The 15,918-nt window shown below is 40.7% G+C and overlaps 1 protein-coding gene across 4 annotated transcripts in view; it reads right to left on the bottom strand.

The window, feature by feature from the left end:
* setbp1 (SET binding protein 1) overlaps positions 1-15,685 on the bottom strand; it is a 243,605-nt gene extending 227,920 nt beyond the window's left edge. For 2 of the 4 annotated variants that reach the window (XM_048602579.1, XM_048602600.1), the window contains exons 1-2: positions 15,573-15,685; positions 13,999-14,568 (exon numbers count right to left, since the gene is read on the bottom strand). In XM_048602579.1, the coding sequence (XP_048458536.1) occupies positions 13,999-14,445 (447 nt within the window). In that variant the 5' untranslated portion in view covers positions 14,446-14,568; positions 15,573-15,685. Of the gene's footprint in view, positions 1-13,998; positions 14,569-15,012; positions 15,468-15,572 lie in introns of those variants that run through there. The other 2 variants (XM_048602592.1, XM_048602586.1) reach the window with 2 other exon arrangements.
* Between the last annotated feature and the right edge of the window lie 233 nt (positions 15,686-15,918).

The raw sequence follows: 15,918 nt of genomic DNA, 5'->3' as shown, positions 1-15,918 counted from the left end.
GAACTTGAAGCTCTCGACTACCTCCACCTCGACATTATTGATACAGATGGGGTGTGTCCTCCACTCTGCTTCCTGAAGTCGATGATGAGCTCCTTCATTTTGCTGATATTGAGGAAGAGGTTGTTGTCTTTACACCATGGCACTAAGCTGTCAATCTCCTTCCTACACCATGTCTCTTTGTTGTTTGTGATCTGGCGTCATCAGCAAATTTGTAAATGGTATTAGAGATGAATTTGGCCACAGAGTGGTGAGTGTATAAGGAGTATAGTAAGAGGTTGAGTACGCAGCCTTGTGGGGCATCAGTGCTGAGGATTATTGCAGAGGAGGATTATTGTTTTGTCACCTATCCTTACTGATTGTGGTCCACGGGTCCAGAAGTTGAGGATCCAGTTGTGGGGGGAGTGGAGTCCTAGGTCTCGGAGCTTGGAGATGAGTTTTGTTGGAATTATGGTGCTGAAGTCAGAGCTAAAGTCAATATATAGGAGACTGACATAAATGTCCTTGTTATCCAGATGTCCCAGGGATCAGTGTAGGCCTGCGAGATGGCTTCTGCCAGGGGTCTGTTGTGACAGTAGGTGAATTGTAGCAGATCAAGGTAATCTGGGAGGCTGGAGGTGATGTGTGCCATTACTAATCCCTCGGAGCACTTCGTAATAATAGATGTCAGAGCCAGTGGGTGGTAGTCATTAAGGCATATAGCCTGATCTTTCTTTAGCACCAGGATAAAGGCTCTGCAGGTCTGCCATATCCAGTTACGTACAATGGTGGAACAGGTAAAGGGGACAGAGATGCTTCATGATAATCCCCATCCTCAATGACCTTCAGCCACCTGCAGCAAGAAGTGTTCAGTGAATTATCCATCTCATCCCACCAACGAGAAAATACAGTCTTCAGCCAATTCAATTCAACCCAAGTGAGATCGAGAATTAGTTGAGTGCTTTGGATACAGCAAAGACTACAGGATCTGACAACACTCTGGCTATATTGCCAGAGATTTGTGCTCCATTGAAATTCAGAACATAGAAACATAAAAAAAAGATTATTTACAATGAGGAAGCCATTCAACCATTGTATCTGTGCCAGCCAAGAATCTCACCTTCCAGGTTTTGATCCACAGCCCTGTAGGCAGCTAAAGTGCAAATCGAAGTATTATTTCAAATGCAATGTGCTTCTGTTTATTTCATCCTTTCAAGCAGTGAGCTGCAGGCTTTGTCCATAAAGTAATTCTCCTCAACTCTTCTCTAATCCTTTGACCAATTACTTTAAATCTATGACCTCTGGTTATTGACCTCTCTGCTAACAGAAATAGATCTTTCCTTAAACTCTATCTAGGATCCCGTGTAATTTGTAACATTCAATTAAACCTCTCCTTAGCCTCCTTTGTTCCAAAGAAATCAAGCACCAACCTATCTGATCTTTCTTGCTATTTACATTTCTGGTAACATCCTTGTAAATCCCCTCCATCCTGTAATATGGTGATTAAAATTGCAGCAATACTGCAGCTGCAGTTCAACTATTATTTTATATAGGTCGAGCACAATGTGCCTGCTTTTAGATTTGTGACCTCTGCAAAATAAAAAGAAGTATCCTGTGTGCCATCTATTTTATCTTCCTGTCCTGTTACCCACTGCACCTTTACACTTCTCAATGTCCTACGATCCTGTTGCCTGGTTCATCTTCGGCAAATGCATTGCCTTCCACATCACGAGACTGAACCGTATTTGCCAGTTTTCTGTCCAGCTAACCAATCCACAGATATATTACTGCACTCTATAACTTTCTTCCAAACAATCATCCACATGGCTTATTTTCATACCATCTGCAAATTTCTTAATCATGCCCTCTATATTTGCATCTAAGTCATTGATATCTACAATGAAAAGCAAGGGACAAAATGCTGAACTGTTGACCACCACTGCAAACAGCCTTCCAGTCACAACACAAAACAGCTGCTGTAAGCCTTTTCTTCCAACCCTTGAAGTAATTTTACATTAAACATGCCACCTTTTCCTTTTGATCCCACGAGCTTTCAATTTTCTGACCAGACTACTATAAGTGACCTTGTGAAAAGCACAGCTAAGAACCATGTAGACTACTTGAAATGCACTACTCCTTATCAATCTTCTCTTCCTCTAAAACTGAATCAAGGTAGTCAGACAATTTATCCTGTTTCCTGGAATATTTTCAAATTGTTTGCTCACCACCGAAATTAGGCTGGCTGAACCGTAATTACAGACTAACACTCTTTGGAAGGTGCATCATTAACAGCCCTCAAGCTCGTAGCTAGAGAAGGTTGGAAAATCAGGTTAGATCTTATGGCCCTTCCAAAGGCAGAGCAGGAACCAGATGGATCTGTTAAATAGTCTCCATTCCACTGGCATCATGTTAACCAGTGACACGCCCACCCTACCATAACTTTACCAGTAGCAAGAGGCTTTGGGTGGGCTGTCCACCCCTGGCCTAACTGAGGATTTTCAGTGGGGAATCAATCTCTACTTAAGGACATCATCCTGCTGCTGCTTAGATATTGGAGAGGCCTGTGCCTAACACAAAGTCTGGCAGGTTTGATTCTGAGAGTTGCTGGCCAGTGTAAGGGGGCAGCTTTTGTCTCATTGCCAGGTCACTGTGTCAATCGTTGGCTTTTTACTTTCACCGATACTTTTTGTTCTCCTTAATGCTTTCTGCAGTATTGAGCTTCCAGAATTTGACATAAGATTCCATATGCTCTTTGAAAGATCTTCACTGAATGCCTGCCACTTATCTGCTCTGGCTCATCTTCATGTTCTCCTCCAAGCCACACATCATTCTGACTTGGAAACATACCACTGTTATTTCTCTGTCACTGTGTCAAAGTCCTGGAATTCCTTTCCTAACAGAACTGTGGGTGTACCTACACAATATGTGCCCAGATTTCCTGACAATGGGAAGAAACCTCCAATTCAATTTATGCCAGTGACGTGCTTCCAGATCTTGAGGAAGTTCCGACTTAAGTATGTCTGCAACACATACAGACGAAGTTTAAACTCAATGTGCCAGTCTTACTGGCATAGATTTCTCCATGATTGACCAGAAACACACAGAATTGGGCTGTTTACACTATAAGCAGCTTGGTCTTTACAAGGATTTACTCAGGAGCTTTTCATAGCAGATATAAAACCACTGTAACTCTGGACGAGCTGGAATGTCAATGCACCCTGGTGTTCACAGCAATGTTCACCCTCTCCCAAAAAACGTTCTCACCGCTTCCCACACCCAGACCATGTTGACACATGCTTGAAAGTGTTCAGCCACTCGAGCATCAAAGACAGTGTTCGCCCCAACTCACAACCCAGCTCACAATTCAGCCCCAGGATCCCTGGCTCCTGTCCAGCCAATGTTAGCATTGGCAACTTTGTTGGGTAAAGGAAGGGGTAAACACTCTCAGGGGCTAAGGGAGAAAGGCTGAGTCTTGGGGGAGGGAGAAGCACACTGTTACTGGGTGTGAGCAGGATGAATCCTGTCAGGGTCATGAGGAGTGGTGAGCACTGTTGGCGGGTGAACACCGAATTAATGCCAACTTATTTCATAGCAGATATTACAGTTGTGAGGTACTGCGTTAATCAAGGAACCCCCATAGTGCCAGTGAAGAGAAGCAACAGAAGTTGGACCTGTTGAAATGCTGAACCTTTGAAATGTAATGTTTTAGAACCTCCTAAGTTCCATAGACGATCAGAGTTTTATGTTTCTGCAAAATGCCATCCATTAAGAGCAGAACATACCCCTTAGTGGCATGAATGACCAGTTGATGCATGAGCAAAAGCTATCTATATTATTATAATTTAACACTGAGCTTTAATAAGTGTATGTGAATTAAAACTATAAAAATGTGACTTGAGAATTAATAAATTTGGAGGACAAATAAGAGATTCTACCCCTTAGTGAGAAAGTGTGGGAAACAGAAAAAGTCAAGCAAAGAACAGTAGGAAAACAACTGCTATTGTTTGAGTTCAGAAGCTGGGTTCTTGGAAACCACCACATTACTTTATCTGACTTACTGTTCCTGGAATAGTCAGTGAAAAATAATTTTGGACTCCTGTTGTGGGCTGAAGTAAATTTTCAAATATTTCTGCTCTTAAAGTTCTCTCATCCTGGTCTGAAACAAGCCAGTTTCCAGCAAAGTCACATGTTCAATTCCCCAGTGGATACGGAGCTGAAAAAAACAAATAGTGCTTTATCATTGACCTTTGGTCCATCATGAGGACAGAAGAGATGTATGCTGATGGTTGTACAGTAGTTAATAACATCCACAAGTCCTTAGGTACTGAAACAGTCCATACTCACAACAACAATTCCTGGACAGCATTGAGGCTCATGTTGACAACTGACAAGCAACATTTCTGCCACACAAGTATTAGTCAGAAACCATCTCCGACAAGAGAGAACCAAAGCACCTCTGTTTCACAGCCAATGGCATTATCATTGTAGAATCCACCAGCATCAAATTCTAGGGAACCTCACCACTGACCTGAATTTTAACTAGCCTGACTTCATAAACAATGTAGCTACAAGAAAAAAGTCATAGACTGTCTTTTCTCTGATAAGTGACTCATTTCAGACTCCTCAAAGCCTTGCCAACTCCTACAAGGTGCTACCTGTGTGATGTGTAGTACGGCACTGCCATTACCTCAGCCTGATGAAATCTTCTCCATTTGTCTGGATGAATACACATCCAACAGCACTCAAGAAGTTTGACATTATCCAGGATTAAACAACACCCAAAACAGCATTTATTCATTAATATTTAATCTTAATTCTTCCATCACCAGAATACAGTGGCAGCAGGTCGTACAACATATACAGGTTGCACAACATATACTACAGCAACTTCAAAGGCTACTTCAATAGTACCTTAGAAACCCATCTAGAAGAGCAAGAACACTCAGGAATACGACCTGCAGGTTTCCCGCCAAGTAGCATACCAAGCTGACTTGCTGTTCCTTCACTGCCACTGAATCAAAATCCAGGCTTTCTCTCCCAACAGCACTGCAACAGTATGTGATATTTACAATAATTGTAGCGGCTCAAGGTAGCAATCCACTGTCAATTTCTGAAGGGTAATTAGAGTTGGGCAATAAATGCTGGGCCTATCAACCCCCCCCATTCAATGACTCCTTTGATAAAATGAGCACGAGTCGCTTGCTTTAAAAATGAATTTGAAATAAATGAATTATAAAGAATTAGAAGAGAATGTTCTTCAAAATACAGATTACAGTTTGCAGCTTTAATCAACAGGAACATCAATCAAAGATTTGATCTGCTGGTTCACAACTTCGTTAAATTCCAGGTATTAAAACTAGTCACCATAAAATCAGGAAAGCTACGACCTGAACATGTTGACCACTGAACCCCGAAGCATTCAGTAATGTTCCACAGCAGCAGCAGCTCTTTGGCCAGTAAGATTATGCACTCAATTTTCAACAATAACATTTAAAAATATGTCCACAGCACTCTTCAGAATTTTACTATCAGAGCCAAAACCTCTCTCCAAGCTTTCTGTCACAGTCTGACAAATATTTAGTGTTGTTCTAAAATATATACATTAAATAGGTCAATAAAAAGGCAATAATTCAATGGACATGTTTTGCCATTTCTTTTGAATGTTAAAAATGTGCAGAACAATTATAGGAACAGTCTTATTTTCTCCACTAATTTGTGGCAGTTCTCAAGTCTTATGTTGCATCACACAGAATCACTTGTTCTTTGTCTCTTTAAATGGCCAGAATACTTCAACCCGTTGACGATGTTAAGCAGGTCAGTTCCTTACAAAGCACTCATTTTGCTGAAGGCCAAATAAAGTCCAATACATTAATCGAATACTCAATCTAATAAAATCAAAACACTCACTGAATCTTCTAACACTACAAATTGCTCAAAACATTAGTATTTAGCCAACTGAAGTTTTGTATTGACTTCCTTATTTTACACCTACGTTCACACATGTAGCTTTTTATCCTATGTTTTCTTGCATTGCTGTCAAACAGAACAAACCAAATTTTGCATTCTTTCCAGCAGTTATTACAAGCTCCTTGTGAAACGTTGTTCAGTATTTTTTTGGAAACTGCTGCCTCTGTTCAGGAAAAGGTACATTAAGGCTATCCATCGTCCAATATTTAATGTCATAATGTCAATAGAGGTCAACAGTTCTGTAGAAAGCATGAGTGTGATGTCAGTTAGGAACGTACCAAGAGAATAAGTTAGCTGACCCACAACAAATTACTCAGCACAGGGAAAATAGTAAACATTTATGACCAATAAATAGTCCATGCGTAAACACATAAAGCCTTTTAAGAAGAGGATAGTTGCCAAGTAAGTATTATTTGCAATTTCCTGAATCAATGGACAGCAATTGGTCGGAAGAGTGTTTACTCCCAATGACGCACAGCCGAGTTCAGTTACACGTCTAGGATCAGAGGTCGATAGCATATTAACGGTTCAGTTGTGTTTACATGTAACAGATTACAGTAGCAACTGCAATTCTTTGTATTTATGTAATCAGTTTTGCCAAAGAATTAATTCAGAATCTGATCAACTTAGACCTACACTACATCTTCATGCAGTCAGTTGAATTATTTGCATTAAAATTGTATATCAAGTAAAATCCTATACCTGTAATGTTGGGAATTCAGCTTTTATAATTATATTCTACCTTTTTTAGTTCCTGTCATTTTTTTTTAGTTTTCTTCCCAGCCTAACCAGTTGATTATTCTCCCAAATTGAACTTCATATTTTACATTTTCTTTTGAAAAAGTTAACAACAGCTCTGCCAGCAGAGTCTCAACGTCACCCAACAGCTCCATCTAGCAAACTGACTGGCGTGAACAAACCCTGCCCAAATTGGAAAAATTTCAGGCAAAGTTGTGATTTGTATGAGCGACCTTCTAATTTGAACTCCAATACACGGTCATTATTGTTATTTCTGTTAGGTTTTTTATTTTTATTTTCTTCCATTTTCCAACAAGATGAATCACTTGGCTATTTATCACCCAGTCATTCCAAAGTTTGCTAAAGGATGTAGATTTCCATTCAATATCCAATAATGTTTACAAATAGAAAGTGTATTGCTTTTTTGATAAAGATCAGACCTTTTTACCTCAGCAAATAACTTATTACTTTTTCTTTAATCACTCATTTATGGACAGTAAGTCCTGAAACAAGCAGATCTGTTACCAGATCTCATTAAAAGTCTGATTTTTAAAGGTAGTCCAATTACCTCACATCCAGGCTGCAGCTTCAAATACAAGTCATAATAACAATAATTTGCAATTGTCATCTTTAAAGCTGTAAAATGTTCCAAGACACAATGAGAGTTATAGAAATCAAAATTTGGCATCAACAAGATCAGGAGATATGAGGCAAGATGACAAAAAACTTTCTCAAAGGTGTAGGCTTTGAGAAGCATCCTAAAAGAAGGATGAAAGCTACGGTTGATAAAGTTGAGGGAGGGACTTTTGACCTCCGGTGCAATTAGAGAGCAAGTTTAAACAAAGTAATACTTGTACTCCCAAGTGGTGAATTACAAAATGATTCAATGTCATCCTTCATAGCCAACAGTGGCTAATGAAAGTGAAATGTTAGTGGTTAAGGAGAATTTCACATGTAGTTAAGGGAGGAAAGATGCAAAAAGTAAATGATGGAAGGAAGGATTGTTTACAAAAAACATTGCCCTGTACAAAATCAAAAAGAAAACTCTGGAGACCTTCTCAGGACACAGTGGCACAGTCACTAACACTGCTACCTCGCAGCGCCAGGGACCCAGGTTTGATTCCAGCCTCAGGCAACTGTCTGTGTGGAGTTTTACTTTCTGCCCGTGTCTGCGTGGGTTTCCTCTGGGTGCTCCTGTTTCCCACCACAGTCCAAAGATGTGCAGGTTAGGTGGATTGGCCATGCTAAATAGCCCATAGTGTCCAGGGATTAGTCATGGGAAATGCAGGGTTACAGGGATAGGGCAGGGGAGTGATCTTGGGGGGATGCTTTTTGGAGGGTCGGTGTGGACTCGATGGGCCAAATAGCCTGCTTCCACACTGTAGAGATTCTATAATTCTCAACCCTCAAGCCTAGGTGCTGATGATCGATAAACTGTCTTTTTTTATTTCAACACTTAACTTTGTTGATGGAATCAGACTACTTCAGTCAAATTGCAATCTTAGCAGTATAAGAATATTCAAACAGTTACAAAGATCTGCCCAATAATGTCCACATGACAAAGTCTTACATCACCAGGAAAGAGGAGTCAGTAAGTAATTCCAGATAGCAACATCTGGGACACAAACAACTCAACAGGAGGCAAAGATAAAAGAGATGAGGGGTTGTCTCATGAAGAGAGATTCAGCAGTTTAAGCCTATACTCTCTGGAGTTTATAAAAATGACCGATTGAGGATATAAGATACTAAAGCAGAATGACAAAGTAGATGTAGAAAAGATGCTTCTTCATGTTAGGCAATCCAGAATGAGAGGTTAAAGTTTTAGGATAAGGGATAGCAGATTAAAACCACAGATGAGGAGAATTATTTTGCTAAAAGTGTTGTGAATCTGTAGAATTCACTCCCCCGAATGCATTGGATGCTGGGACATTGAGTATATTTAAGGAGGAAATAGACAATTTTTTTTTAGTAATGAATAGAAGGGTTATGGAGACTGGGCAGGAAAGTGGGGTTAAAGCCAAGATAAGATCAGCCATGATCATATCAAAGTGCGAGGGCCTGAATTGCTTATTCCTGTTCCTAGTTCCTAGGTTCCTATGTAGTTCTAATGCTGTCCCCACTCCTGCTACAGGTCATGATTATTTCATGAATGAGAAGTTAAAAATGCTTTGAAATGGAGAAAAACAATTTTGTCCAACTCAGTCAGGTGTCCATCTTTAAAGAAAGGCTCCATCTTAATAAATGCTTGGTCATAAAATAACATTTAAAAAGAACCTCTACCGAAATGAAACTGCTGACAACCTCATTGCCTTGGCCACATGCAAGGCAGGCTATCTTGTCATAACATATCATAGCCATCTATGATAACCAGTAAGGCAAATGAAGACACAAGTGCCAACAGTGGCGATATTAAATTCAGGCAATATAGAAGAGGCCAAAACTGGAGAAATGCAGAGATGGAGGGTGGAATTGCAGGATCTATAGAGATAGGGAAAAGGGAAGCTATAATAATTTAAAAACAAAGATGAGATTTTGAGGTGGAGGCATTTTCGGACCAGGAGCCAATGTATGTCAATGAACGCAGGGATGATGGATAACAGGGACTGGATCTAGTTTGGGACACAGGCAGCAAAGGTCTGGATTAGTTCAGATTTATGTATGATAGCAAGCTAGCCAGAACAGCATTAGAAAAATCAAGCCCAAAGATAACAAATGGATGAGGGTTTCCACAGCAGTTAATCTTAAATTAATTTAGAGATAGGTAGAAATAGGAAATGTTACAGAAATGAAATTACTCAGTCCTAGCAGTGGACTAAAAATGGGTCAGCAGCTACATTTTCGGGTTTTTAGGATGCCAAGCTTGCAAATGATCTGGATCATCTTCAGACAGTGGTCAGGGAGAGACCAGGGAGAGACCTCTTGACTATAGTGAATTAATACATTTGTTTATCTCTCCATGAGACTCACCCATTGACTTTCCTACCATATTTCTTTGCACTAAGTATATGTTTCCCATGTTAGTCCCATGTTGTTGCTATTATGAAGCAGCAATGCAATCAAGAAGGAAGAACAAGGGAAGCAAGACATAACAGAGGCAGTGTTGCAATTCAGTGTGTGGACTGGAAAAGAAAGACATACTCAATGCCAAAATACAGGAGGTAAAGAGATAAAATACATGACCACCTCGCTTCTGACTTTGCAAATGGCTGCAACACTTATGTGGAGCATATTTTATTTCATCCATCATTCCCAGATTTGCCGTGATGTCAGATGTCAGTCAATCACTTTTTTCCCCATTAGCTGTTAAAGTATCACAGTGCCAAGATCAGTCATGCAACAAAGCCTCTGCTTATGCTACTAAGAAACCTTAAGTGCATCAAACTGAGACAGAGGTCTAAAATGTACTTGAATTGAAACATTTAGGATTTTACTCCACTTATAACTGAAGAGGAGGAACATGTCTTTAGTACAATGGGAACATTGTAGTGGGGATTTTTCTGCTTGTTATGGTAAGGGACATTAATGCAGGGAAATGGAACATTTCTCATTGCCTATCTGGCATCAAGCACCTGCAAATCACATGTATCATTAGATGCAGAGTAAAGTTCCCTCTATTCTGTCCAAACAATACGCTCAGTCAGTCCCAAATTCAGAAAATCACCCCTCACTGTAGCAGTATGACATTTTTATTTTCATTTTCAACATTAGTCATCCTGTGGTCTCACTGAGTTTGGGCTGCCGGTCTGAATGCTAAATTGGTGCAGCCCAGCACTGCAGATTTTATACGTATTACATTTGGGTAAAGGTTCCCAGCATCATTGCCTGGAAGTTGCTAAGAGTCAGTAAGGAGAGGAGTCTCAGCCCATCAGTTTAGGTTGGAGCAGAATCCATGTCGGAAAGGTGAAAGCACAGCTGAGGCAACCACTTATGACACCAAAAAAATTCTTATTTACTAACAGAAGTAAACAAAATTTTAAGAGCTTTCTAGCCTTCCTCAGTTTTGAATATAGATCCATATTTTTGTTGTGCACCATTATACTTCACACCTTAAATACTGACATTTCAAAATGAGTTCAGAATAGTCTGTACTAAACACTGATTTGACCATTTAACAGTCATAACTTGTTAGGAAGGTGTAAAAGTTTTTGAGATTCCTCTCTCCTCCATCATGATTGCTTTGGCACTAAGACCACTAATTACCAGTGATAAAGGATGTGTTTTTTTTAAATGACACCTATTACCCTGATGGCTTCATTGAATATAGTCTAGGGGCGGTCCATAATAATTTGCACTGTTAGTTTTATCACCAGTATGCCCCACCTGAAATGCTGCATCCAGTTGTGGTCATCAGACTTTAGGAAAGCTACGATAGTCTTTGAAAGGGTGCAAAGGAGGTTCCAAGAATCAGGATATTGGATACAAGGTTAGGTTGGCAAGCTTAGGGTAGTGCTCCTTGCAACAAAGAATTGAGCAGAAATCTAATACTGTAGATCCAATAGGGGAAGGGAATGGGTGTGCATCACTGAGAGAGAAATCATAGAATCATAGAATCTCTACAGTGTGAAAGCAGTCCATTTGGCCCGGATCCACTCTGAACCTCCGAACAGCATCCCACCAAGACCCAACCCCCTATCCTATCCCTGTAACCCTGATTTCCCATGCCTAATCCACCTAACCAGCACATTCCTGGACACTATGGGCAATTTAGCATGGTTAATCCACCTAACCTGCACATCTTTGGATCCATAAATTCACCAGATGCAAAAGGTCATAAAATAGCCTCTCCCTGGTCAAAGTCTGAGGTTGACAGAGATCATTTGCAATCTTGGCTTCCTACAAACCACTCAGATGAGTTCCTGACCCATACCAATTTTGGCATTGTTAGCAAAACTTTAAATGCCTATTTTGTTTTTCTGGTCTCAAGCAAAATGATTCCAGGCTATTAAGGGATGAATGCTGTTTCCAATATCATATTCAGAGTGAAACAATACTTCATGCGATTGAATAGTTCTGTGGCTCTTAACATCCAAATTTTTCACCAACTTAAAACGATACTGATAAACTGCCTTTGTGATAAACAGTCTTTTTGGATCCTTTTCACATCAGATCTGCGAATGATAAATCTGTAATCCAAATGTGAACTTCAAATCAGCACTGAATTCTATGCCAAAATTAGAAAACATTTATACTTATTTGTGTGCACTGTAACACACAGCAATAGGCTAATAACCACAAACATTGAGGGGGGGGGTGTAATTTGAAACGTGATAAATAAATTAACTACAAGTAAGTTTCACCTTTTATAAGCTAATGAAATGCATGAAACTGATATGCTGGAATTCAAAACTACTTTTGTGAGCATTTCCTGGATAATTTTTAACAAGTTGCAATGAGTTTATCAAAAGTATACAATATTTTATTTAAAACCCTACCATATAGTTTTGCTGTGCTAGAAATATTTAAGCATTAAAAAATTCTGTATACGGGCATCAAACAAAACAGAGTAAATTATATACCATTTCCCCAACATGCCACAGAATTTGATTTTTACGATCTGCCCTGACCAGCACAGACTGGTTCCAATTACTTCCATTGCACTATGAGCCAAGACACAATCTTGATAGTAAAACATTCAGCATTGGAAAGGGGGTGGGGTAGGAGGCCGTAGACTCACATTTAAAGGGGGAGGTCTCTATTAAATGTATACTTCATGTATTTATGACCAAAGCTTGAGGCTTCCCATTTTCACAATTCCCTTGTGCAAAGATTCTAAAAGGACAATACAATATAGCTCGGCTGGGAACTATAACTTTTAAGTGCTCCACCACAAATGCATTTTAACCACAGAAAAGACCCTTTAAGAAGGTCAGTATTATTTTCATCCTTTGCAAAACTGAGTAATACAGTAAACCACTTCCAGTCCATAAAAACATTGCTATTCAAACTCAGATTTCCCCAGTGTCCTCTTGAATTTTAAAATCTAGCTCTGTACATCACAGAAGACAATAATGATTAATCAGAGTCTCCTTAATCACATAGAGAAAAGCTACCAACACACAAATAAAAGCCTTACAAAACTTACAAAGATTGACACGCAAAATTATCAAGATTTTTAGTTCCTATGGCACTGTGAAAATCAAATTAAACAGTGATACTGTATGGCCCTAATTCATAGAAAAACTCAAGAACGACTCCAGTTTGGTTCACTCCAGGTATTACTAAGATAATCAGCAGAGCCTGCCTGTTTACACTATAGGCACAGCAGGGCATCCTTGATCACAGATAATGGAGCAGTGATGGGTAGATGCTTGGACAGTGATGTCAGACATAACTAATGTCACCTTGTTAGTGTCTTATGTTGCTAGGCAATACCAATATATTCAAAGTTATCGAGACAATTTAAACAAAAACCAATGTTATACCTCATAAAAATGCAGCTCTGTCAGAGTGTGCAATACACAGTTATTTCACTAAGAACTCAGCTCCAAAAGTAAAATTTGTATTAATCAAACTTGTAAATATGGGTTCAGTGCCAGAATTAACCTCACAAAAGGCTGTAAACTGTTGCCTGGGGAGGCAAAGTTCCAATTGTGAAGGATGCCAAACTCTAACTGTGAACATAACATTTTCAGGACTGAGCAGAGGACAAAACCAAATTATGAGAAAGGGTGAAAACAGCAAACTGAAAGTATCAGCTGAAAATTTAGTAGAAAGGCCACTGACCCTGTGAAATGAACATGATCACTTTGGTGTGGAAGTAGTGTCAAAACCCAACCTTCTCCCATACCCATGGTCTGTTCTAACAAGATCAACATTTATTCCACCACAAAGTAACATGAAAGCATTCCTCCTCCAACTCAGAATCGTTACTTACTGCACCGAGTTTAAAGACACACCAATTTAACAACCGCTTCCATTGAATAAAAGGAAGTAATATCTGCAGAACAGTCAGTTTCGCGTAGTTTTTAACAATGGTTTAGGAATATAATTCCAAATTTTTGGATGACAGTCTGTCAAAATGACTAGCTTCACAGAATCAGTAAATATTCAAACCCGTCCTAGAGGTTATTACAGGTACTTAATGAAGATGCATGTGTATTGAACAGACGGTTACAGCAAACAAGTATTACATCCTAAATGGCTACATGCTAATATGGGAGCGTCTCTAGCCACCTGACTCCCATTGCTTCTCTCCCCTTCTGCAGTCATAACAAGGGGTATCGACCATCTTGTAAAAACATGTTTATCGCCTATCAAAATACGAGTCAGGGTGCAGTGTAAACACAAAAGGAAGTTGGATAGTTGTGAGCCTCTTACCTTTTTCTTTTCATCTTCTTTTGACACCTTGTTACTTTTGCTCGACCTGCAGTTTTTCTGATCCCCTGTCTGTTTGATGGTGATCTTGATCTCCGGAGGGCAGATGTAGTTCTCCAGGTTCTTGGGAGGTTTCTTGGGCCGTTTGGTGGTCTGGATCTTGAGTTTCAGGCTGCCGTCTGTGAAGTTCGCCTCCTTGATGGAAAACTCGTGTTCCTCCAGGCCGTCTCCCTGCATTGATTTATCGCTGTCTGTGTTGGAGTTGGAGTCCTGGCTACCACAGGCGCTCTCCTCGTCGTCCTGATCCAGCCTCCCCCCGTTCATCTGGCTCCCAGGCGACTGCATCAAGGCTCCAGGAGAGACTGCGGACTTGGCAGTGCAGGCAGCCGACCTGAAATCCCCATCAGCCGGCTTCTGCCTGCAGCCCATCGCCGTATCCCTCTGCTCCATCTCACTCAGCGTCTGTGAGAGGCACAGGGGGCTGTGGGGAGAGCAGCACTCAGCACTTCTCAGTGTCCTCCGTTACTCCAGAGTAATCCGATCCCCCAAACAAAACAAAATAAAAACTGCAATCTGGAAACAAAAATAGATACAAAGTAGAACTGTAAACATCAACTGGAAACCCCAATCGAACTGACTTGCAATTCCAACTCCTTTGAATTCGCGGTCAGTGAAAATAAATCAGACTCTTGTGGCAGTAATCTTAAGTTGTTCCAAATAATTATTTTTCTAAAAAAAAGCAACCACCACCACCCCTTCCAATCCAGCGAAAGGTTCCACTACCAGTTAAAATAATGGGCGCATGTTCCAATTCGCCTTTTATTAATTAAACTATAACAGCGCTCGACATTTTCTTTCCCAAGACAGCCACGACAGCGAAAAAAAAGTTAAACGTTCGTCACATTGCCCTCCGAGAAAAAAAAACAAAATTCCTCTGATAAAGGCTTCTCGTGTCCCTGCAAACCAGTCCAGCAGCCACGTTACGGGCTCCTGTCAAATGAATCCACTTTCCTTTACCTCGATCGCACCGTTTACTTCATTTTATCGTTCAATCCGCTCTCAGTGATCCAGAAGCCCTTTTCACATGTCGACAATGTCAGGTCTGTCATGTTGCAATGGCTTGTTTTTTTTGTATATGTGTGTGTGTATTTAGAGAGAGAGATGTACAAGGTTACAAGAAGTCGATCTGTTGCAGCGTCCACACGCTCCTGCTCCCTCGGTAAAAGCGCCTCAGATACAATGAGAGTTGGGCTGGAAAGCTGCAGCTGCTGGAATCCGATGCTAGAGGCTCTCTAGCTCCACTCCAATTCGACCAAAAAAAAAGACGGACTTTTTTTTAAACAACCGAATTGCACCATCAACTCCTTCTCACTAAACACGTACACGACTTTTTTTCTCTCTTTTTTTTGGTTCCGTGGCAATGATTGAAATCGGCCACAAAAGAAACAACCCCCTCTCCTCTCTCCTCCCCCCCCCCCCACAAACACACACACACATACACAAACACACACCTCCCAGACGTTGGTGGAGGGGGGGTGGGGATTTAGAAAAAATGATATCGCCAATTTGCTACTTACTAACCCATATCCAGCGCCGAGAACCTGTGGTCTCAACTAGTCCCAAAGCTGCGGAGCTTCTGGAAACGGCATGATCGGATCGGATCGGATTCGATCTGTCAAACTCGAGCACAGCCTCCTCCCCCCACGCCCCCCCCCCCCCCCCCCCCCCTTCTAGGCTCCTGATCCTGAACAGGGAGCAAAAGATGGCGCTGAGGAAGTACACTGAGGATTGGGCTCTTTGGGAGATTCGATCAGCGAACAAGCCGGGCTCCCCACTCCATTCCGCTCCACTCCACTCCAACCCTGATCGATCTGCAGTCTGTGTGTGTGTTAGTGTTAGTGTGTCTGTCTCTGTGTGTGTGTG

Source organism: Rhincodon typus, chromosome 1, assembly GCF_021869965.1.
Source record: "Rhincodon typus isolate 14 chromosome 1, sRhiTyp1.1, whole genome shotgun sequence".
NCBI lineage: Eukaryota > Metazoa > Chordata > Chondrichthyes > Orectolobiformes > Rhincodontidae > Rhincodon > Rhincodon typus.
This window is presented reverse-complemented; position numbering and strand designations above follow the sequence as displayed.